At 38.3% G+C, this 24,710-nt stretch overlaps 1 protein-coding gene across 2 annotated transcripts; it reads right to left on the bottom strand.

The window, feature by feature from the left end:
* Nucleotides 1–155: 155 nt before the first annotated feature.
* LOC139625030 (E3 ubiquitin-protein ligase RNF31-like) lies at nt 156–24,342 on the bottom strand. Of its 2 annotated transcripts, none has more exons than XM_071484605.1 (24): nt 24,172–24,330; nt 22,437–22,642; nt 21,359–21,505; nt 21,048–21,203; nt 20,899–20,955; nt 20,008–20,137; nt 19,613–19,774; nt 19,326–19,476; nt 18,906–19,057; nt 18,365–18,507; nt 16,786–17,028; nt 15,738–16,079; nt 13,497–13,682; nt 13,103–13,309; nt 11,504–11,677; nt 10,908–11,006; nt 9,863–9,952; nt 9,607–9,721; nt 8,366–8,478; nt 7,280–7,393; nt 6,181–6,229; nt 4,104–4,200; nt 1,669–1,834; nt 156–711 (listed from the first exon to the last, which is right to left on the bottom strand). In XM_071484605.1, the coding sequence occupies exons 2-24, from the start codon at nt 22,638–22,640 to the stop codon at nt 664–666; spliced, it is 3,345 nt and encodes a 1,114-aa protein (XP_071340706.1). In that variant the 5' UTR covers nt 22,641–22,642; nt 24,172–24,330; the 3' UTR covers nt 156–663. The 2 variants fall into 2 exon arrangements, with proteins under 2 accessions (XP_071340706.1, XP_071340705.1); XM_071484604.1 differs by having other exon boundaries at nt 521–711; nt 24,286–24,342.
* Between the last annotated feature and the right edge of the window lie 368 nt (nt 24,343–24,710).

Below are 24,710 nucleotides of genomic sequence, written 5' to 3' on the forward strand. Positions count from 1 at the left end.
ATGTATTTTATTGGAGTAAAAAGTGTGAACCGAGATATATATACCAACAAAAACCCTCATAACCGTGTTTAAAAGATTCAAAAGTATCAAAAGACATTCAACTGATCAGGGATCAATTCAAAAATCAAGATATTTCACACCAACTAATCCACATCTCAAAATAATCGTATTTATTTACTGATTGTGAGTCATCCATCCGTCATATATAAAGACAATCTTAGCACTTTAACATTTGAGACAGTGAATAACATTTTTTTCCCAGTATCACTACATTGTTCTTATGCAGAAATCTTAAATATTAAGTGCCAGAGATAAATAATCAGATTCTTACAAGATTCAACAACATATCACAATTAGATTCTTTTAAATGTTTACATTGTGCATCACTTGAAGACAAACAACATGAGATAAAGTTCTGACACTGGTAAGACTGTCTCAGCTGAAGTGAGCAGAAAATCACAAAGACTTCTTCCTTTATTGAGCCCTTCCTCTTCAGAACACATTTCTCTTTATGGTTTACGATCAACAGGGAAAGAACAGATTCATTTTCAACTGTGAGAACAGCAGAGACAAACAAACAAAGAACACAAAACAGCCAGCACACATACATTTTTCTTTCATGGTTTGGCACTCAGCAGGCGTTTACTTGAGTCAGAAGTGTCTTTATTTGTTGCGAGGAACCTTCTCTCCAAGTGGAACCTCCATTAGTTTCTGTCAGGAAAGAAAAAACATACATCAACCCATTTGTAAAGTGTACTCCACATACAGTGTAGACACACACAACTGTTGCTTTTCAACAGAAATGAGAACCAGTTTTTCCAGATTCAGTTTGAACGCAGTACAGATCGAATTAATGTGACGCAGTAAAGGTTTATAGACAGTAAATGTAAAGCACACCTCCCTTTTGTCAGCTAAAGCCTCATCTCTCTATAAAAGACACGCTGGTAGATTAAACAATGGTTTTGGACTAGCATTAGGAAAATATGATTATTTTCACCCATTTTCTTCGCAGACATTTTCATAAAACATAAAATTTCTGCTTTCTTTTAAAGGCACCGGGAAAAGTGACAGGAGAGAATTCACAAATTTGATGGATTGTGCCTGGATTTTGTGGCGACAGGCGTCTTGTTCAACAACATGGGACAAGCTGACCCTGTGCAGAGAGTTCAGAGAGGTCAGAGGTCAGGATCCTTGCTGCCAGTTTGGTAAGTCAAACCAGTTACTTTGCAGTTGTGAGTCACCTCTGTGGGTCAGTCCACACTCACTCCTGCTGAGGTCTGGACCCATCTTGCTTTAGTGTCCTAATGCTTCCTAATGCATTTGCAGCTAAATCGCTATCAGTGTTTCCAACAGCCAATAAGTAACAAGATATTAAAGGAATGGAAAAGCAAAGATGGCTACTGTACTTAAGCTATTTTATCAATAGCAAGTTACTGTTTTTCATAATAAAATGTAAAAGTTAAATTTTTAACTTCATCTTTGTTTATGTTGTTTACATAAAAAATGAATCATATAATTAAACCACCAAATATAAAAAATGTGTCATAAATTCTTGCCATCTATTATTCAGAGGCTGATATAAATATTTTTTTCGACCACTCAGCATTGGCTTTTATTTAGGATTTAAAAATATGATAAAAGGACTCTGAGCGAACAGTGGTATCTCACCTTCAGCAGTCGAGCTTGGTAAGTGTTGTCTTCCTCGTTCTCTCCTCTCTGCACGTCCACCTGGTACCTCTCACAGGCCCGGATCAGCTCGTGAGCGTCGTAGAGCAGAGCCGGGTCCAGAGAGTGATCGTTTATCAGACTGACCAAGTACTCCCTGTAGTGTTTCCTGCAGAAACAGACACACACCTTTGTTAAAGCCTTCATCCGAGACAGTATCTTCTATCTATAAAAGTGAGAGCAGAGATATTTTCGATTTTTTAAAAACATTTTTATTGGAAACATTAAACATGCAACGATGGATTTTTGGTCTTCACCATCTCCTGAGGGAAATATCTGTGTCTTCAACTGCTGAATGCACCATTGTGTTCACAAGCTGGTCTCTAACTGTGTCTGTCAGCTGTTTGTTGCTGACGAGGTAGTTTTTCTCTGAAAATGATGCTTAGAGAGAGGAACCAGTAAAGTTTTGATAGTTAATGTTCAGCATTTTTTCTTTAACAATAATTTTCTTCTTTTTGTTTTTCAGCTGTAGAATCATCCACCTATCCATTTTCTACCACTTTGCGGAGGCAGCAACATTTTCCAGCTCCTCCTGATGGATCCCGAGGCGCTCCCTGGCCAGAATAATCTTGCCGGTGTGTTCAGGTTCAGGTTGACCTGCCTGAAAGAGCTCCAATGGAAGGTGCCCGGGAGGCATCCCAACCAGAAGCCTGAACCACCTCAACACTGCTTTCAATGCAAATGAGCAGCGGCTCTACTCCGACCTCCCTACCCAATCTCTAAGGCTGAGACCCCCCCCCCCCCACGGAGCTGCTGCTGGTATCTCCAATCTCATTCTTTTGGTTACCACCCAAAGCTGATGACCATTCCTCTTCACCAGTCATAGTACAGTATGACTGGTGTCATACTGTACTATGACTTTTTTGGAAATACTATACTATGGTATTTTTATGCCTTACTATAACATTCTTTTTGACAAACTATACCATGACATTATTCTGCCTTATTATACTGTGACTTTTTTACTCTATTATACTATGACATTTTTCTTTTTAATACTATAGTATGACATCTTTTATGAAACACTATACTATGACTTTTTTATGATTTTCTATTCTATGACATTCTCTCTGACATACTAAACTATGATATTTTTATGCCTTACTTTACTATGACATTTTTTTGGACATACTATACCATGACATTTTCATGCTTTACTATACTATGACTTTTTTATCCCTTATTATACTATAACATTTTGATGCCTTCCTATACTATGAAATTTCTTTGGACATACTATACTATGACATTTCAATGCCTTACTATACCATGACATATTTATACCTCCACACCAGCAACAGCCAGGGCCGGAGGCATGTTGTTTTTTAGGTTATCCGTCTGTACATCCGTAAATCTGTCCCATTCTCGTGGACGCGATATCTCAGTAACGTCTTGAAGGAACTTCTTTAAATTTGGCACAAATGTCCACTTGGACTCAAGGATGAACAGATTAGAGTTTGGTGGTCAAAGGTCAGGGTCACCGTGACCTCACAAAACATGGTTTTGGACTTGTGAACACAATATCTCTGTAACGCCTTGAGGGAAGGTTTTCATTGTTTTGCTTTTTTTGACATTATATACTGTAACATTTTTATTTCTTACTATACTATGACATCTTTATTTGCCATACTATACCATGAATATTTTATTCCTTATTCTGCTATGACTTTTGTATGAAAAACTACTTTTTGACATACTTTACTATGACATTTTCATCACTTTGATATTTTTTGGACATACTACACTATGATATTTTAATGCCTTCCTATACTATGACATTTTTTGGATAAATTTTCATACCTTATTATACTATAATAATCAGGGCTTAAAACATTACTACTCGCTGCAGCTAATCAATAAATTACACATACAGATACATATTTTTAGTCCTAAAGTACTTATCTTCTTGTCGTTGCTTTTGTTAGTTTTTAATGTATTTTATATGCAATTTTGTCTTTAATGTGCAACAATGCTTGTTTTAACGTTTTATCACCTCTTTTAAAATGCTGTTATTATTAATGATGTCAGTGATTGGTTGATAAAATTGGAATAAAAAACTGGTGTGTGTGTGTATTTTTTTGAAATACTATACTATGACATTTTATGCATCATATTTTTATGGCATACAATACTATGATATTTTTATATCTTACCATATGTGTTAAAAGGTGGCAACTTGAGCATATTGTATAGAAACTTAGTATTATAAGAGTTATTTTAGTGTTTTGAAAGATTTAATCTAACACATAATTTTTAGTCTATCTCCTTGAAAATCTCGTGCTCAATTTCATAACCATGTTGTACTATAGACAATAGCTGTTGTGTCTGTCATTCCAAGGCTGATCACCGACACAGCAGCAGTCGTGTCAGACACTCACTCGCAAAGCCCAGCTTGTCCCGGCTGTGTTTGAATGCCACACGGTGAATCAATCTGCTGCCCTCCTTCATCTTTCTGCTCCATCACACCACAAGTGTCTGGTTCAGACAGAAGAGAATAAAGTCAATAATGGATTTAAGAGAATATCCTATGCATTAACAGATGAATTAAAAACAGAATGTGTATCACTTACAACTCAGCAAAGGTCTCATAAGCAAGTCATACCAAGGCATCATATTACTGAATAAGGACGCTAAACACTAAACAACGGGGGGGAAAGAGAGCTGGACATGAAGTAACTGAAGACATGTGGCTGCATGCTCAGGAAATACAGTCATCTTCCACCAATGTCTAGACCTGGAGACATTTCTGATGGAAAAATACTTGATTTGTTTTCTTATCACTCCTACACAAAAGCCAAAACAAACTGACACTCAGCTGCGCAGCTGGAGGGAATGTGGAGAAACCATGGTTGATCATGCTCAGAACTTCTGGACTTGTCCCTCTGTACAGATTCTCTGGAAGGATGTGAAAAACTGTCCTAATGCTATTATCTTTATCAATATTTTCAAACACCTGCATCTTCTAAAACAGATGACTTACTTCATATGGCTCCAAAAAGAGCTGGGAGAACAAAAAAACGATGGGAAAATGTAGTATTTATTAAACTAAAGAGACAGACTTGTCTTAACCTAATAGGACGCTTCGCTCTCTAAATGCAGGTCTACTTGTGGTTCCCAGAGTTTGTAAGAGTAGAATGGGGGGCAGAGCCTTCAGCTATCAGGCTCCTCTCCTGTGGAACCAGCTCCCAGTGTGGGTTCGGGAGGCAGACCCCCTCTCTACCTTTAAGATCAGGTTTAAAACTGTCCTGTTTAGTAAAGCTTATAGTGAGGGCTGGCTCGGGTATGTCCTGACCCATCCCTTAGTTATGCTGCTATAGAGCTAGACTGCTGGGGGATTCCCATGATTCACTGGGTGCTCTCTCCCTCTCTCTCTATTTCTGTCTGTCTCTCTCTCTCTTTCTTGACTACTTTATACCATTAACTTTGTATTTTTTTCTCTCCTGTAGTTTGTGCTTCTCCTCTCTCTCCCTCTCTCTGTCCTCATTCTGCAGGTATCTCTGCCCCTGGAGCAGCAGGATCCAGATCCACCACTACTCATCATTACTATTAACCAGTGTTATCTGTCATTATTATTGATAACACCATTACCTATACAGCTGTTCCTGGTCTTTCTCTCTCTCTTTTCTCCTCTCTCCTCCCCCCACCCCCGCTTTTTTTCTCCTCCTAAACCCAACCAGTTGAGGCAGACGGCCGCCCACCCTGAGCCCGGCTCTGTTGGAGGTTTCTTCCTGTTAAAAGGGAGTTTTTCCTCCCCCCTGTCGCCAAGCGCTGCTATTTGTGGGAACTGTTGGGTTTTTCTCTGTAACAAAGTAAGGTCTTGACCTGACTCTGTAAAGTGCCTTGAGATAATGTATATTATGATTTGGCGCTATACAAATAAAATTGAATTGAATTGAATTGAATTAACTACTGTATGTAACAAGTGCAATATTTTATTTACATAAGTCAAATCTTCCTTGATTTACTGATAATCCCATGATCTCACGCTTGTTTGCCGTTTTTTTTTATCTGTTATTTGTTTGCTCTTTGCTTGCTGTTCTTATAAAGTGAAAAAAGTTAATTATTCATATTGATAAAAAGTTTAAAAAAACAATAAAGCAAAACAGATTGTAAAACACGCTTTTCAGAGCAGAGAGTGAAAATACAAGAACAGGATCTCATACTTTTGAACACTCGTTTTCCAGGACATATCAAATACTTATTACAATGTTTATTTTTATTTCAAATTTAAAAGTGACATTAGTCCACACCAATAATGAGCAAAATCAGATGCAGCAAATCAAGTTTCATCAAATTTTTGTTTGAATTCCAGGTTTTTCCAGGATATGTGTGAACCGAGGGGAAATGTTATATTTTCTTTTTTTTTTTTTTTTTTTTTTTTACTTTTGAGGACATGATGAAAGATTTCTACAGGGAAACAGATGTTTTCGGCTGATGAACAAAAAGCTGTTTTACCAGTTTGAGTTCCATTAGAAGGATCTGTGTTGAACTCCACACCGCTCCTCTGAGGGAAGGAAAGGAAAGTTAAGAAAAAAATATATAATTTCACATTCAACGTTTGTCAAAGAGGGAGAGAGTAAGTAAGGGTACAGCAGGTCAAGGACAATACAACAGGACATGTGGTCAGTGAACATTGTTTTGCTCACTCTAGAAATCCTAGAATGTCTGAAATTTTAGTCCTCATGTAAGTGAGTTGCCAACAGGAGCTTGTGTCTAAAAGAAATGCAATTTGATGATATTTTGCTTATGTTGTCTGACAACAGTGTTGCTGCAGTGAAACAAGATATAACAGAGGGAGAGGCTTTAAAAACTGGGCATGTCGGCCAAGGCATGAGTGGAAGCAAAATGTTTCCAACAAAAATTCCAAATATTTCCAGAGTATGAGGTTTTTGTGCCATCCTTTGTCCAGTGTTTCAGCAGGTTCAAAAAGGTAAAGACCTAAAAGACCTTTTCAGTGACACACAGAATTAAATTTAATATCCATTTCACTGGTTTATGTATGAAAGACATCAATGAAAACCAGTAGTGATGGTAAGGCCTAGAATTACTCTTCAAGTGCATAAATTTAATGTCATTTATGTCACATTTTGTCAGTGCTTCCCAGCTGTATAATTATAATAATTCTTAATAAAATCAATAAACATGACATGGATAGGCAGCAGAAAATGGATGGATAAATTAACCAATTAAAAAATAAACAATTTATTTAAGTTCCACGTATGAATTTTACATAGCATCAGAGGTCTGAAGGTTTTCCAGACAGTGTTATTTAGCTAAAATAACATGCAAAAACATAAAAAAAAATTAAAATTTTTTAAAAATATATAGGCCTTGCCATATAAAGGCCTTTTGAGTAAAGATACCATGTTATCATATATGATAATAAATATAAATAATAAATAAATAAATATTTTTGGTTTTAGACTGACATTCAGATAAAAAAAACAATTTTGGGAAATGATAATGGAGATTTTTTTTTACTGTTTCCTGACATTTTATTATTAATCAAAAAATAATGGTGAGCTGCAGCCCTAACCCTGAACAGCATCCTTACCTGCAGCAGGGCCTGTAGTCTGGGCGGCTCCCAGTCTCTTAGATAGAAGAGACAATCACGAGGGTGATGAGCATGTAGACCAGGTATTTTGCACTGGGGCGTCTTACATCCCGTCTGCAAGAGAAGGCAAAAACAAAGACAATATAAATACAAGAGGCAGAGGAGGTTTTGATGAGGTCCAGGAGGTCCAGGACTTGGACCTTAGTGTTGCACAGTTGACCACAGCAGTTTGCTTAATTGCCTGTAAAAGCAGGTTAGCATCTCTGATTTTGCCCTTAGGTGGTTCAAATCATATCTCAGCCTGACTCCAGTTTGTGCCGTCTTTCTACATTCCTAGATAATTAACCTGTCACAACTTGGGAAATCACAGCAGTTGTTAGTGTTTTTAAATTACCTTCTGGGTTTTACCTCTACATAAGACAGGATGGCTGACTCAGATTGGAACACATGAGTCAGCAGTGTATCTGAACCTCCTCTTCCACAGAAAGAGTGGGCAATTCACTGACCCAACCATGATCTAATGTTTTCTTACTTTGGAAAATCCTGTCTTCTCTCTCTCCACCTCACTGAAATGTAATGTTTACTAAAGGCAGTGCTGGAATTCAAATGTACACTAACAAATGCCTAATCCTCCAATGACCATGTTACCTGCGGTGTGCTACAAGGCTCCGTACATGCCATTCATGCAAATATAAAATTAATTTTCATTTTTATGGAGGGGTTGTGTTTATTGTAAATATACTGTAACTTTTGTTGTGTGCTATACACATAATTTATTATCATTATCATTATTATGGCTGCACCAAACTGTTCTGGTTGCTTTACTGTTAGAGGCTGAAAAGCTAAAACCATTGTCTTAATTCTTTAAATAAATCAGCTCAGTTCAGATTCTGTGAAATTCTCAGATGTTAGAAGTTCAGAAATGTTCAAAACAGTGTCTCAAAACAAAGATATTGCTTCTTCCAATAACAGCAACAGCTGGTATAGCACATAAAACAAGTGGAAGTCTACTGTAAAAACATGTTTTGGTCATTCAGATCTTCAAACTGTAATTTTTTTTTTCTTGACCGTGTAACTTGGTCTCACCTTGTGGTAGGGGTTGTTGCAGCCGCTGCAGAACTGGTACCTGCACTGGGAGCAGCTGAAGTGCATGCAGCCGCCTTTCGTCAGAGCGTACTGGAACCTACAGTGAGGACAGGCTGCAAAAGGACACCACATCCTGGTAAATTTATTTATTTATTTATTTCACATTTTGTATAAAGGAGTTTTTTTTTGTTTTGTTTAAGAAACAATGACAGCGCCAGGATAGCTGAATTGGAAAGCATGAGTCAGCAGTGTTCAAAGATTCTTCTACAGAAAGAGTGGGGAGTTTACTGACCAAACCTTGATCTCATGTTTTCTCTCTCTCCACCACACTGAAATGCAAAGTTACTTAATGCAAGTGGTGGAATAGATATTCAGATTATTTACTCAATTATTTTCTCGATTAAACGTTTGGTCTGTGAAATAACAGAAAATAGTTTTTGGGCGTCTAAGGGTCAAAAACCCAAAAATAATAAGTTTACTGTCACATAAGACAAAGACCAGCATTAAACTAAAAGCTAGAACTGGAAATATTTATCAGTTTTGCCAGATATTGAGTTTAAGTGATTTATGTATTATCAAAATAGTTGGTGATTATTTTTCTGTCAATCAACTTTTCACTCATGGTTTTAACTCTATATAAAAGTACTTTGTTGGTTCATTATTACTGATGTAAGCATCAATTTAATGTCCCACTTGCCCAGATGACTGCTTTGTATACCTGTATATCTGTGTACCTGTGTACCTGCAACTCTAATGATTAAGAAAAAGATTAGCAATCATAGTAAATTGATTATTTATGGGTTCTGGTCTGTTGGTCAGAAAAACAAGATATTTAATGATGTTACCTTGTGCTTTAGGATATTGTGTTTGCAGGGGTTGTCCAGCCTGCAGGTGCTACTACAAAGTAAGGCCTGGACCCCCGACGAGGCGTTTCATTCGATGAGAAAACTGGGTTCTGCCCTGATAGAGTTACCCCCTTTGGTGTGTACTTTAAACCTTGTGATTCTGTTGATCATTTACATGCACAAAAAAGCATGACAGGTCCGCTTTAAGAGCAAACATGCTGATCCCTGAATAAGCAGGTCAACTCAGCAACAATGCTGAACAATTAGGAATCAGTATAAATAAACACTGTGGAGGGTGTGGCTCAATGGTGTATAAACATAGTTTGGGTTATGAGGGAAAATAGTGAAATGAAACTTGTGGTTGTGGTTGTAAGTAAAGTTTGTGGTGAGCCTCACTGATGCCGTTGTCTCTCAGGTAGCCTGCCAGGCCCTGCTTCTGGTACTCTGGGTCATTCTCCCTCTTCCACTGCTGGAACTGCTCACAGCTCAGATCCTGGTGCTGAGGCTCCCACTGAGACCAGAGAGGAAGTTCATGATTGCCAAAGTTTTAAGGCACAATGTCAAATCCTTTCATTATTTTTATCAGATCTAAGATGAGCTGCATGAGCCCTACATGTGGTGAAGAATGGTAATAAATAGTACTAATACTCACAGGTTTCTTGCACTGAGCACAAAAACTTTTCCGGCATGACAGGCAGGTGACCTTAAGCTGGTCTCCATCGTTGATGAACCCGGAGGTGCACTGATGAAGACAGGAGGAGGAGACATGTTGATTATTTAAAGTAAATATACATCAGAAACACATATTCTTCATATTAATGCTATGCTGATTTTGTTGATTTCCATCAATAAAAAGATATTTATATAAAAAAGAGACATTCCATAAGAACAGTCTAAGTATAAACACATTTTAAAGATCTTTATAAAAAGACATTAGAAATAATGGTTACACTTTCTGATAAGTCACTATTTATAAAGGGTTCATTGTTCGATGTAATTAATGGATTTAATTATGGTTAATAAATTATTACCTAAAACTTTATACATCAGTTATAAACCATTCATAAGAACTACTTCTGAGTTGCCAGGTTGTGGCTCTTTGACCACTTGTTTGAAAGAGCTGCAGGACATCTGAACCAAAATTCATTTATAAACAACATAGCAGCAGCTATAAACTTGATATATTATTGTAGGAACCCTTTATTAATGATTTATTAGCCTTTATTATTGCATGTGACCAACGTTTATAGGTGGCAAGTGGTCCAACAGTCCACTGGAGATTTCTCTCAACTTGGCAACCCAAAAGTTGTTCTTATTTATGGCTTATAACTGGTCTATAAAGAATCAGTTATTCAGAATTTATGTCTTAATAGAGTGGAACTGAAATAATATATAAAACATTAGAATAAGGAAAAAGTGCAGCATTATTAAAGTCAGTAAAGAGAGTTATTGTAGAAATAATGTAAACTACTGTTTTATTTGGTATGACTTCAAATCTGCTGCAATTTGAATTAATATGGAGGAAAGAGAGGCACTATCACTCCACCTAGACCTGAAGAAATGTGTCTGGGGCTGCAGGAGTGTGTATGTTGGTATGGTAGACAAATTACACATGAAGGAGGAAATCAGATTGTGAGGGCTGATAGAGTAACAGGGAAGAACATGTGGACTGATTTTAGATGTTGGGAGGAACTCACATGACAGCACCAGAGGAACTTTGGGTCTTTCATGAGAGCGTGCTCGGTCAACTTTTTATGAAACAGGTCATACACGTCAGGCTCCAGGCAGTCCCGCAGCTGGAAAAACAAAGCAAAGAGGAAATTTAGCACATTATTCTTACCTGTTGCAGGTCACTTCACATGCTTGTTCTCTGTAATTTAAGTTAAATGTAACTCAGCTTTCCTTCTGCACACTGACATTGTTATGTAGGTCTGTGATTTCCACAAAATGCTCATCCACATCTCCCTCCTGTTTTTATCCTTCCTTTAAGATATAGTGATGAATGTAAATATATCAGTATACATTACATGATACATCCACCTTATATGGGACGACCTCACTGTGACCTCACAAAACACATTTTGGACCATGACTCACACGCTGGGTTGGTTTGATAAATGATGAAGTGATGATATATTATATCCAAATGGTTGAAGGTCAACTTCACTGTGACTGCGTTTAACCTCTGGTTTAAATATTATTGAAAGTGACTTTTTCAGAGGGACAGAGGCCAATCAGAGCCTTTGTTAAAAACATGCACAAAAGCCAACCGTGTTCCTCTTTCTCAGTTCACCTGTATGTCCAGGGTGGAGAAGTAGCTGTCCAGTTGTTCCGGGTCGTTGATGTCGGGCTCTCCACAGACAGGACACACCATGTCTCTGATGTGTTTGTCTCTCACAGCGATGGTGAAGTGCTGCCCGAAACACTCGTGGCACACTGAGCACTGACAGGAAGTCAGAGACTGCATCTGAAACACAGAGAGGAAAAGAAAAGGAGAAATCAGCAGCTGTGTACTGAAGGTTGAACTCCTCTGCAGAGGAAGGCAAATACTGTAGGTTGATGCATTTAATGCTTTTTTAAAAGAAAATGATAAAAAAGAAAAAAGATTATTTGATTAATTTTCTTTCAAAATAAGCATGAGTTCTTGAATCACAAACCCAAGTTTATAAACTTTATTTCATGAATAAGCTTTTTTTATTTCTGTCTGATGTGTCTGTCTAACAATCTAACTGAATTACATTTCCTGTTAATTTCCTTGTAGCAGTAGCAGATCTAGGTTAGCAGGGTGCAGCAGGGTAATCAATCATTGCTGATTATTGGTTTGAAAAAATGTAAAAATATTTTTATGCAGTGAAACATCCACATTTATACTAAATCATTTCATATAATTTTTCAAACGCAAAACGGACACAAGTAACTGTGAGTTACAATAAATGTTTTAACACTATTAAAAGAGGCTTGTGCATTAACTCAATATATATATATTTTCACATTAAAGCTCTTGAATTTTTAAGCACAAATTCTTTTGCAAGGTTATTTTTATTAGATCTATTAGAATTCCTAATAGTGGTTAATTTTGTTGTGCTCCAGCCACAGGATTAAAACACAACAGATGAGTGTCCAGAGCAAATTCTGTTGGGAAATTTGTGTATTGGGGTATTAAAACTAGGTGTTTTGTATTTAAATAATTTGCATGGAACATGTTTGCATGTTCTTTTTCCTTATTACCTAGGTCAGTCAAATCAGATAAGGTTGTTGCAGCACCATCTCAGATCTTTTTTTGTAGCCTCAAAAATGCCTTATCTGGGAAGCCTCACCAAACATATTAGATAAAGATATTCTCAGCATAACTGAACAATTAAAAGTTTGATATGCATGCCTATTGATTTGCTATAAGGCCCTAGATTTGGGAAAAGAAAATGCAAAATTTATAAGCGAGAGTGATATTGATGGTTTGAGCTTAACACCCACTTCTAAGGAGAGCAGCCACAGAACTAAATCATTTCCATTTATTTATTTGTCTGACTGTGGACCGATGAATATTCGAACTCTTTGACTCTGTAACCCTTTCAGCTTAATGCAAATCAGATCTCTGGTTTCAGTGGTTTCTTGTGAACAGCAAACTCAACATTGAAGTATTCAGTATGGACCAGAACAGCACAATCATTGTGTTATTCACTAAATTAGATAGTGTTTGTTATTGTTTTCACCGCTGTTGTGCACCAAATGAAGACTGTGGATTTCACTGTGAACAGGAGGAGTGATTACGAGCGGATCCTGCTGTAATGTTCATACAGCAGACAGACCTAACTGTGAGTCTGTCCCACAGCCTGCAGATTCCTGTTCAAACCTTGGTTGTGGACAGTCTGAACCATCACTTTCACTCACTCACCTTGCTGCGGGGGAAGATGCACAGACAGCAGGGGCACTCATTGTTGAGGAGACGCCTGATGAAGTCCTTGTCATGCGACTCCTTCACAGCTTGCACCACATCTTCCAGGGAGTAAGTGACGCCTGGTTCTTGAAGCAACGACAGTACGAGCTCGCAGCGGCCCCAGCTGGGCAGGTCGTACAGCGCCAGCAGACGCCTGCACATCCTCTGAGGACAGCCAGTGAGGACAATGAGGCATTCATGAATAAAAAAGCAGGTGGAGTCAAAAACAGGACACCACAACCCAAAAATAAACAGGCACTTTTCTTTTTACCACATAAAAACACGTCATTCCCACGTCAGCACAGGTGCGAAGCGTGCATACTAAAATCACTGAGGTAATTTTCAGACCAACCTGCTTGTCTGGATGTTTGGGATCAATCGGCGGCTCGGGCTGGTCCGTCCAGATACGCTGGTGGAAAGGCTCCAGGAGAGGACGCTGAAGCAAAGACAAAGCCCCTTTAACCTCACCTCCGCTCTGCCGCAGGGCCTCCTCACACCGGGCCCCATCCCTGAAACCCAGAGAGTGGAGCTCCCTCATCTGAACAGAGACACACAACAGGGAGGGAACTTACAGACAAATGTTTACAATAAAGACATCATACATCATTGTGTCAATACTTCCAGAACAGAACATATCCTGTTAGCGTCTGATACACTGGATCGGTATTGCTAAGCTCTTAAAACCCACTGGCTGACCACTGAGTGACACATTAAACTTCACACTGTGCAATCAAACGGTGTTCAAACCCACAAACTTTTATTTTAAATTCTACTGGAGAGTCCAAAGTTTCCAAAGATATTTCTCCCCTGCTCTTTGTTGTTAGACCCACAGTATATAGTCACAGTAACATATCTGCAATAACCTAAAACCAGCTTGGTGAACGGTAGTGTGGCAGAAACACCTAAAGTCTGAATATGAATGTGCTGTTCTTTGTCATTATTTAATGTAAAACATTGCATAACTGTGAGCATCGTAACCATATACATGTAACTCTCTCTGTTACCAGCACTTCCTCCCCTGGATAAGCTTTTTGTGAGTGAATATATTTGCCTTTCCTGACCCCATATATTAAACAGACGTACCGTATCTCCTGCCTTTATTTTGAAAGCTTCCTCTGTGTTCTTCATATCGGTGTGGAATTTATAAATTCATTACCCAGGGTCATACAACACTCCCACATCACTCCCAGCATTCAACAGACCCTCTTTGTTTGGACTTATCTTTCAAGGTCAGAAAAACTGGGAAACACTTGAGAGACGTCCTGTTTTTTCACAGTTTTATTTCAGCTGTAGAAAAGCCTCTTATCAACCTCACCAGTCACTTGTTGAAACTCTGCACCCCCTTGTGTACCTGCCCATGCATGACTGAAGACACTGAAGATCTGTTTCCTCTGATTGTTTTCCTCAACACCAGTGTATATGTTAAAGAATAAATGGCAACATATTGCAACTGCAACTAAGCACTGTTTTACACTGTACCCTTTCAAAATAAAGCTGGAGAGAATTTACAATTTGTATACAACTGTAGTAGACTTTTTACAAATTTGGCTTTTGTTTGGAAAAATAAGTAAATGATGATGTGATTTAATATTGATTTATTGGCTTGTTTACTTATTATTTCATCAAAAAGTCACATTACCACAGGTCACTCGGCCTCCCCAAAAGCAATTGCCATAGCAACCAAGGTCATAGCACTGACCCTGGCTCTATGCTTGTAAAAGATGTGATAAACCGAGCCTCCAGTTTTAAGGGATAAACGGTCTCCACTTGGACAGCAGGTATTTCAACATGACTGTTTGTTTATAGACGACATTTAACATTTGATAAGTTTAGCTTCCATTGTTAGATTTAAAAAAAATTGGAAAGGTACTAACATTGCTCACAGTCATTACACAGCTTGTAGGCAGGTGTATTAAAAAATGCCGTCATGTAAAAGAAAAGTTTGAATTTGATCAGAAGTCACTGATAAACTTTGAACAGTGTGTGGAAGTATTTTTATACCACTGGGACCAAAACCAAGCTTAGTGTACCTGCAGTAGTATCTAAACATTTGTAAGGATATTCATCCCTGTGTCTGAATGAAGAAGAGCTGTCAGCCTTCTGAAATGAAATCTAATGTATTCTGAGAGGAAAAGCAGTGATGGAAAAGGTCTAAGATGCCGAACAGCTGAAAATCCTGCAGCTCTAGTAGGAATGTTTCATTTTAAGTGACTTGTGTTTATACAGCAATTTTTTAACCTTTTAAAATACACTGTCCCTCCCATGGGACGCTACTTTTGTCTGCGCTGTTCACACAACCTTTACAACTTTTACAATGTTTGAAAGCTGATTCTATCTGTACACAGCATTTTAACATCACTGCAACAGTTGTTGACACATAACTGGTTCAGACTTGTTGGTGCTACAGGCCTTGTATTTCCTTAAAAAAGGTTACATTTCTATCATGTTTGTGTCTGTAACTTTGGTTCAGTATCTCTTTTATTGTTCTGACTTTCTAGTTGTAAGATTTAATCAGTTTTTAGGGTTATGACTGTGATCAAAGGGTTGAAGAACAGTATCTGGGTGTTTGTGTTTCGCAGGTTATTTCTCCTACCTTGATCTGTCGGTCTCTCAGCAGCTGTGTCACGGCTCTGTCAGTGTCTCCTCCTGCTGCTAACCAGGCCAGCTTGGCTTCAGCTCTGGACAGCTTCACGTCTTCACCTGTGGCGTCACTACCGCTCTCTTCCGTCTCCTCTCCGTCTCTCTCCACCAAGGGCTGTATCCCAGAATCCCCTGCTTTGTAGTTTAGCTGGACAGACGCTGCCATAGCGCAGATTTCATCCAGCAGGTGAGGCAGCTCCGAGGTCAGCCAATCACAGGGGTTAACGTTGCTGCTGCCGCACATGCAGAGGGCTGCGTAGACCTCCTCTGGGCTGACCCCTCGCTTTTCTGCTTCCTTGGAGGGACAAACAAGGTGAATGTTCATTTAAAGAACAGACCATTAATCTATTAAATCAAGAAAATAATCAGCAGATTAATCAATGATGAAAACGTTAGTTGCAGTCCTTCTTTCAGCAGTTTTAGGGTTCGACTGTTGTTTAAGTTTTACTTCCTTGCTTGGTAACTAACTCTAGGGCTTCGCACATGTACATGAACAATCATATCCCACCCCCCACAATCACTGCTCTGTGTTTACCACTGCAAATAAATTCGGTCTTAATAATCTGCTGATTACCTCTGTGATTAAAAAGGTTAATTATTTGTTTTATAAAATGTCAGAAAATATGGAAAAAATGAAAAACTACTGTCCAAAGCTGAAATCGATTCAATTTTAATTATGTAAAATGCTTTTCTGAAGAGGTCAGCTGGGACTCATTTTTTCAAATTTTCATGATTATCTGATATTTTAATAGATATGATGATTAATCAATTATTTGAGAGAATTATCTGCAGATTTAACTGTTTCAGAGTTCACTGTTTTTCATTGGTCTATTGACTGTAGAGCAGAGCAACAGATGCAAGATTAACCCTGATCACATTTTATTTCTCTGTGATGACACTAATTCTCTGCTAATTTCTTACAAAAAGTAAAACTAGTAGGTTTAAAATGTTGTCACGGTCTAGGATGTAGCTGTGTAAAGATTCTTCAGATGAAGACTGACTCTGATGTGGTGGATGAGGCTGAGTCCGTGTTCCTTCATCGTCCTCTGTCTCTTCAGCTCCAGGTTCATTCTGGGCTTCGGAAGCGGCTTCGCACCGGGCTGAGGTTGATCCTTAGTGATGGTCGGAGTCTGCTGAAGAGACTCAGTCAGAGAATTGCCAGGAGAGTCTTTACATGGCAGGTTGCACATCTCACACACCACAGTGGGCTTGGTGTTCACGTAGGTGCAAAACGGGCAAGTCCACTGTGATAGAGAAAGAAAAGAAAGAGGAAAAAAGACAAAATTATACAAGTAGAGAAATTTAGACACAAATATGTATGAGATGCCTTAAAAGAAGATACTAAAATAAAGATTCTCTAAATTAAAAGAAAAAAGGCAGCAGCAACGCCTCAACAGTGACTTTCAGCAGCTCTAAAGATAAACAGTGATCAAAATGATTGTATAGGAAATCAAACTCTGTCATAAAAGGGGACCCCACTAGTTTTACACATCATGATCAGGTTACTCATCCTGTCTTCTGACTAAAGAGTAAAAGAAAAACCTTATTGTTGTTTTCAGGGTTATCTTTGCCTTTGTTTAGGGTTTTAACTGAAAACCTGTGTCACTAGCATCATGTGTGGACATTTAACAGACACAGAGGGTCTAACAATTATTTGTTTAGTCTATAAAATATCGAAAAAATCCCTAAAACCCAAAGATATTGATTTATAATGAAAAAAAAAACAGAGAAAAGCAAATTCTCACATTTAGGAAGATGGAATGAGAAAATGTTTCTGTTTTAAAAATGACTGAAATGGTTGCTTGATTAACTTCTCACTCATTTGTTAGTGCTGGAATTTCAACTGGAATCAAATGAAAACACACAAAAGCAGAAGCAGCTTTCTCTGTCTGACATTTATAAAGCAGATATAAGTAAATCCATGATCAGACCATTCTCTCCTCTGGTCAGAGATACAAGCTTCCATAGTTTAACTTTTATTTTTCTCATTCTTCATGTTGTTGTGTGTCTAACTTTTATAATACACCCTCTCTTTAATTCTGAATTGCATGCATAGTCCCAGCACTTCTCATGTCTTCAATCATCTCCTTCAGTTTTTATTGTGTATGTGTCATGTTTTTGTTGTTAGGCTGTCTTGCTGCAAAAAGGATTTCCCCTCCCGGGACAGTAAAGATCTGTACCAAATTGAACTAATCATGAAAATTGTTGTTGCTTAATTTTAATTGACTAATTGAATTACGAACCGCTTGGTTCAGAACTGCTGTGGAGTTATGGGAAGTGTAAGACCCTGTTTTTTTGGAGCTTGACTCACACAGGCACTAAAAGTTTTTATGTCTTCTTGTGGGTCTCCCAGCTTTGTGTAATAGTTTGGACGAACTTAAATTCCCGTTCAGATTGAGTATCTTTTTCAGACATGCTGATGATTTTGCCATTAGCACTTAACAGGGCAGTTAGGTAACAGGACAAACTATAAACATCTTGATGAGTCTCATTAAGATGTGACACATGGTGTGCAGAAGTGGCTGGGAGTATCTTGGCAATATGAAGACTGGGAGGATAATGAACAACAGTGAGACAAACCTTTGCTCCAGCATCAGACAGAGACCCTGGGTTGGACGACACTGGTGCGACAGGCGGGCGAGTGGCCAGGCGTGGGCGCTCACACACCTCACAGAGGACGCTGCTGCCTGGATTTACAACTGTGCAGCTCTTACACTGCCACTCTGGGGGATCAAACACACACACACACACAACATTCTTGGTGGTCCGCTGCTTCATACAATAACTGTTTCCTTATGTCAGCAACATGTCATTACATTGTCATTTTCCAGTGGTTAGTTTTTTAGACTGTGCTGATTTTTTGCTCATTGTTTACAACCTTGTTGAAACGTGTCTAATGTAATTTTTTCAAGGCTAAATTACGCTGAGAAACGTCTACGTTTAGTACAGATTTAGTGCAAAGTTGTATCTTTTAAATTCTGGTATTTGTTTATTTCCCTCTTTTGTCTTATTTTATCACATTGTGCATTATTCAATTTCAATTCCTTTCACAGAACTTTGTAACTTTGTTTTGGGGCGTGCTGCATAAATGAAATGTACTGTTACTGTGTCTGAGTCTCACCTGTGTTTGGTGATGTGGGGACTGACATGGGGCTTTCTTGAACGGTGGATGCAGCCGTGGCGAGTCGAGGCCGTTCACAGGTCGAGCAGAGAACGTTTCGCATCTCGTTCACTGTGGTGCAATGAGCACACTCCCAAGGTGACAAAGAGGGACTGAAAGATGGCAGAAAAGCAATAAACTTACATTTAGGGTAAAGTCTGGCTACCACTCCCAAGCTGCCCCCCCTCTATGGCTGAGATGTATACTGTGGGCATAATAAGCCTTGAGCAGCACATCCCTGGTTTGACTCCCTGCCGGCCGGACCCTTTACTGCATGTGTCTCCCTCACTCCCATATTTCCTGTCCCTCTCCAGACAGTAAAAGACTTTTATATCATCACAAGCTCCTGGTGAGTTCTCTTAAGTTTCTTCTTCTCCTCACCTGGATGTTTTAGCTGGTGTCACAATAGTTCTGTTGTGTCCTTTGCGGTCAGGGTGAGAGTGGAAGAGCTTGTCACAGTTCACACACAATCTCTGGACACAGGTGAAGCACTGAGCGTGGACAGCAGAAACACCACAGATACTGCAGGTCTCTTTAGGTGCAAAAACACACGACACAAAAAATACAAGTTAGAAAAAAACACAGACCGGAAGAAAAACTAACTTCTAGCTTTTGCTGTTGTTTCCAGATGTTTTCTTGTGTTTAAAGCCTGCTGTCGTGTGACATACCCTGTTTGGTTGTCTGTATTTTGTCTCTCTTGTGACTGGCTCTGGAGGGGTGGCGGTGGAAGAGGTCATCACATGCATCGCAAAAAGGCTGATTGTCACAAGATGGGCAAACCAGAGATGAAGCGCTACCACACAAATTACACTCACTCGCTGCAAGAGAGCCTGGAGACAAAGACAGAAAAGGATGCAAAGGATACTTAGCTGATATTTAGTGTCACTGGAACCAATTAATAATGAGTGAATGTGTAAATTTCGAAGGAATATTCTATAAAGAAAACACAGAGACAGATTAGATTTATTTCTCTGGGGTCTTAGCTGCTTGTCCTTCTACAATGACTCTGTAAAAGTAGAGTAAACTGTTTTCCAGAGAGCTCCTCCATGAGACAGCGGCTCACCTGTTGATGGCTTCAGGGGCTGTCCTACGAGGCTCTGAGCAGGTACAGGTGAAGGAGAGAGGACCTGGGGTTTGTCTCCATGCTGCTCCTCTCCAGACAGGACCACCACAGAGTCACTCACCACGGTATCCTAAAGAAAACAGCAACACAGTGAACACTCTTCACACTTTAAACGTGTCAAAGGTTGACTAAAGCTAAAAGAATGAAGCTCAGTTTGATGACCGATCACAGTGCTGCATAAAGTCAATAATAAATTTACTCTTTCAATTTACATATTTGACTCAGTTTTTCCAGCATCCACACTGAAGTAAATCTCGTCTTTATTTTTCATATAGTTTTTGATTATTTTAAATAATTTATGTGTTTTTCATCATATTTACTTATTATACTTAACGTATAAAAATGGGAGTAATGGCACTTGCCTTTAATTTTCATGTTATATATTTTAATTGACATTTTAAAATAAATAAATTGACATTTATTAAATTTCTTTAATGTATTTACTGATTTATTATGTGATCTCTGAGTGTACTGTGTATTCATGTGCACACAAGAATATGCTGCTATTGTAAAAACTGTTTCAGGAAATTTTTCAGGAGCTGGAATCAAATTCAAGATACCAAATAAAGTTATTGTAATTGCCTCTTCCTCCTCATATATTAAGTTGTACTGTATAAAGTGCCACAAAATAAAATATCAATATAATAATACCAAATGTAAAATGTTCACTATCAAATTTAAGACAGCAACTGAAGAAAAACAACAAAATACTATAAAAACTATTGAATAGATTATAAAGTGAGAGTTGTGAAGTAAGGTAAAATGAAGGCAGATGTGGAAACATTCAGTGACAAAATTAAATATAAAGCTACTGAAGACGTTTGTACAGACCTGCTGCATGAGAAATGGGAGGATATCTTTGAAGTTTTCTAGGTGAGGATGGGTGCCCTAAACAAACAGAGACATAAGAAATGGAATATGTTGAATCCTCTGCACAAAAACTGCTGATCACAGATGATCGACTACACACAAATACGAACCTTGATGATCATGTCCACCTCCGTGCGTAAGGTCATGACCTCCAGCGTCACTGCAGAGACTTTTTCGGCATCTGGTTCGCTGACTTCATCTGGGAAACTGAGGCCATCTATCTGCTGATTGGTGTAACCGTAGAGGAATAGGACTCGCCGCCCTCCCTGTGAAAGGAAACCAGGGTTGAAAGCGTTGTTCAATAAGTTGGATGACCTTCACACTTTATCTTGGCAATATATACGCACCAGTGAGTTAATCATTATACTTACGTAAAGAACGTTAACGGCAGAACTATCTAACTTGTCAGGTTCTTGCTCACCTTGATGGCATCCACTGTGGTTCTGAAGACGGGGTTGTTGTGCTTGACACTCCTCCAGTATCTGGGCCTGGCAGGGCAGGTCAGGTTACAGCCATACTTCTCCAGGATACTCAAGGCCTTGACCAATCTACTCAAAGACTCCAGCACCTGATGCAGAGATAAAGTTGCTGGGTTAGTGATGTCATTATGGTTAGCTCACGTATATAATGGCTAGGGTCAACTGTTTACCAACATTTAACCACAATGAATTAGTTGCTGTGATTTAGCTACAAAGATCATAGATATGAAAGGGTTTATACAGATTTGCTAGTAAAATATGTATTTATGTGTATATTATTTTCTTTTTGTAGAAAATACACGATTTCTTATGTTTGTGTAATTTTGACTAATTTTAAAGGTTTTATTTTATCACAAAGCAAAACTTTGTGTCATATTTTAAAGTCTGACAACTATAGTCTTGGAAAATCAATGTTTCTTTTGAGTCTTAATTCTTTATCATTTACATTTTCTTCACATTGTACAACTGAGAAAAATCTTTAAAAAATGACAAGAAAGCAGACATTACATCATATATCAGCAGATTAAACCAGTTATTTCAAATTTAAATCCTGTAAAACTGGCTCAATGTGTCAATCCCTCATAAGCACTGTGGTTAAAACTGAATAAAAGTTCATTTTGATTTTATCACAACATCATATGATCATTTACTTTACTTGTACTGCTGGTAATCAACACACAGTATAAGCAACTGAGCACCAGACTGCCTTCAACAAGTGCATAAGAAGAGTGGGATACCTATGTGGCTCCTTTTTGTTATTTATATGTGTGGTTGATACAGTATTAAGGCTCAGTTATGAGTTTGTTTTGGAGATTGTCTGCCCTCTAGTGCTCAGAAATGATTTGACGTAGCATTAGATAAAGATATGTCTATACTGACCGATCCCCTCAGCAAACTTTTTCTCTGACGGCAACCAAACTTCACGTGAACATTCCTTCTTGTTGGTTTTAGTTTCACAATAAAATTAGGAAGATTTAAGTTAAGCTCATTGTATGTTAGGAAAGAGAGAGAGAACCTCACCTCCTGTCTGTTGCGGCAGACTGTGTTCTCCCTCAGCATGACCTCCGCTGGGAGGTGATGGTACTTCTCTGACAGCGGCAGAGCGATGCTGGCCATGGTCTGGACCTCAGCCTTCACATTCTGGGCTGAGCCTGAGGAGGAGAGGAGGGACTGGGCTCTAGTCCTGACCTCGTCCATCTCTACAGATGGAGGGCTGCTGCTCATTGCTGTTGAAATGGGAAGTTCACAATTTGATGATCAATTCATTGTTTAAATAATCTATTACAAAATTAATTCAAATATTTGCACATTTCAGTTCCTCAAATGTGAGAATTTGCCGCTTTTTTCTGTTTTAAATCATTTTATTCTGAGTATTTGGAGGTTTTGCACTGATGGTCAAATAAAACAATCAATCTAAGGTCCGGGAACTTTTTTCTGGCATTTTATGACCAAACAACTCATAATTAATCCAGGGGATTAATCTGACAAGTGGTTCAAGGGCTCGTGGAGAGCTCTAGCATGCAAAAAAAGAGAAAAATATTTATCTGTGCAGCCTCAAAGGGAAGAAGTTACTTGTAATTTTAACTTCAAATTAAAAAACTGAATCTGTTTCTTAACAACAGCCTTCTCAATAAGTCTTTTATTGACAATTGGCTGTATACCAGAGAAAATATGTAATTTAGGTTTTTCCACTTTATAAAACAGCACATGAACACATACATCTGCACTTTCAACCACAGACTAATGAAAACAAGACACACATTTTTAAAAGCTCAGTATTGTTGGATGGGGAAATCCATTTAAATTCTGTATGGTGTAGTGTAACTAAGAAAGTGGTATACTATATTTTTGAGGTACTTGGGTATTTGTTTTTTTCCCTCCTTTAATTTGTCTCCACTACCTTTTCGAGGGAAATACTGTCCCTTTTACTGCACCACATTTATTTGACAGTACTGTAGGGTACTAGTTACAATATCGTCATCTTATAAAATATGAGACACTGTTATTGACTAACTTACAATATATAAAATAGTTAAAATTAGCTCAACCTCAACCAGCTAACGCAGTAAAATTCTATTTTCACATTGATGCAACCTGTGGTATAGTAAATAATATGTATAAATAAATTATTAATACAAATAATTAATATAGTTAAGTCTCCATGGGGCATTTTTCTGCATATGGAGTACTTGACTTTTGCTGATATTACTGTTATTTTGCTTTAGTAAAACAATTAATAACTTTTTGAGAAATTATATATTTTCAACATTGTGACATGTCCACTTTAAGCCGAAAATACCAGTCAGGAAGTAAACCACCTACATGTTTGACAGTCCTACTGATAGTAAAGACAAGTAAATCAAATCACATTTTGATCGACAATTTCTACCATTTATTTTTAGGTTGTCAGCCAGTAGTAAGGAGGTAGTGTCCTCAGTAATTTCACTTTTATTTCCTCATGTGACAGCATGATATTAATATGGGAAAGTCCAGGTTAATAATAGTTGAATTCTCCATGACATTACAATAGTAAACAGCTGTCCAGCTTGAATATTAAATCATAAACACAACCAGACAACACTTTTAAATCGTGTGTTTGAGGGTAAAATCTTATCTAATAGCAATTCGTGTTGTCGTTTGTTAGTTTTGGCGAGTTTAAGTTAGACTTCATCAGATGTAAAGTGAAGCAGACAACAATAATTCACGTCTAGTTGAAACCGAAACTTTAAAAAATATTAGCATCACAACTACATACCTGTCGTCTCCCAGGCTGCTTTTAACGGCGGTTTAGTCCGGTGGAAAAAGTCTCCCCGGTGCCGTTAGTAAGAATAAGGTGATTTTAAAGTGATATCCCGGGTTAAAGTCTCACCTTCACTGAGTTTGTGTGTAGCTCTGAAGCTAGCAAACGCGGAACAGCTACTCAACGGTTTGTGTTCCTGCTCTACTTCCTGTTCGTTTCCAAAATAAAAGCTGGGTTTCTACAAATTAAAAGCAGCATTTCCGACCTTGTTTTTTTTTTTGTTAAATCTGGTCATCTGCAGCCGCTCGACACCGGTAGCACACGCTAATTTGTCATTAACTAGCAAAAGTAAAGTAACAAATCCTCCTTGGTGTCATTTAATTACAGTTTATGTGAGATTGAGCAACATGTGGTGTCCTCAGCTGCACACCGGCCAGGTTTGCAGCCACCACCATCCTGCATGGTGAAGGTGCTGGGGTATTCTGGACGTGATATTTAAAGATTTTTCCCACTAATGTCAGTCATGTCAATGTCAATTGAGCTGTTGAGGGGAA

Source organism: Trachinotus anak, unplaced genomic scaffold (assembly GCF_046630095.1).
Source record: "Trachinotus anak isolate AG129_WGS33_773 ecotype Australia unplaced genomic scaffold, CSIRO_AGI_Tana_v1 ptg000009l, whole genome shotgun sequence".
Classification (NCBI taxonomy): domain Eukaryota; kingdom Metazoa; phylum Chordata; class Actinopteri; order Carangiformes; family Carangidae; genus Trachinotus; species Trachinotus anak.

Coding starts and splice junctions, on each gene's coding strand:
- LOC139625030 (XM_071484605.1), bottom strand. CDS start 22,640: ATGAGCAGCAGCCCTCCATCTGTAGAGATGGACGAGGTCAGGACTAGA. Junction 17,029..18,364: donor TGTCTGATGCTGGAGCAAAG/GTTTGTCTCACT, acceptor TCTCTATCACAG/TGGACTTGCCCGTTTTGCAC. Junction 11,678..13,102: donor GCATCTTCCCCCGCAGCAAG/GTGAGTGAGTGA, acceptor TCTGTGTTTCAG/ATGCAGTCTCTGACTTCCTG.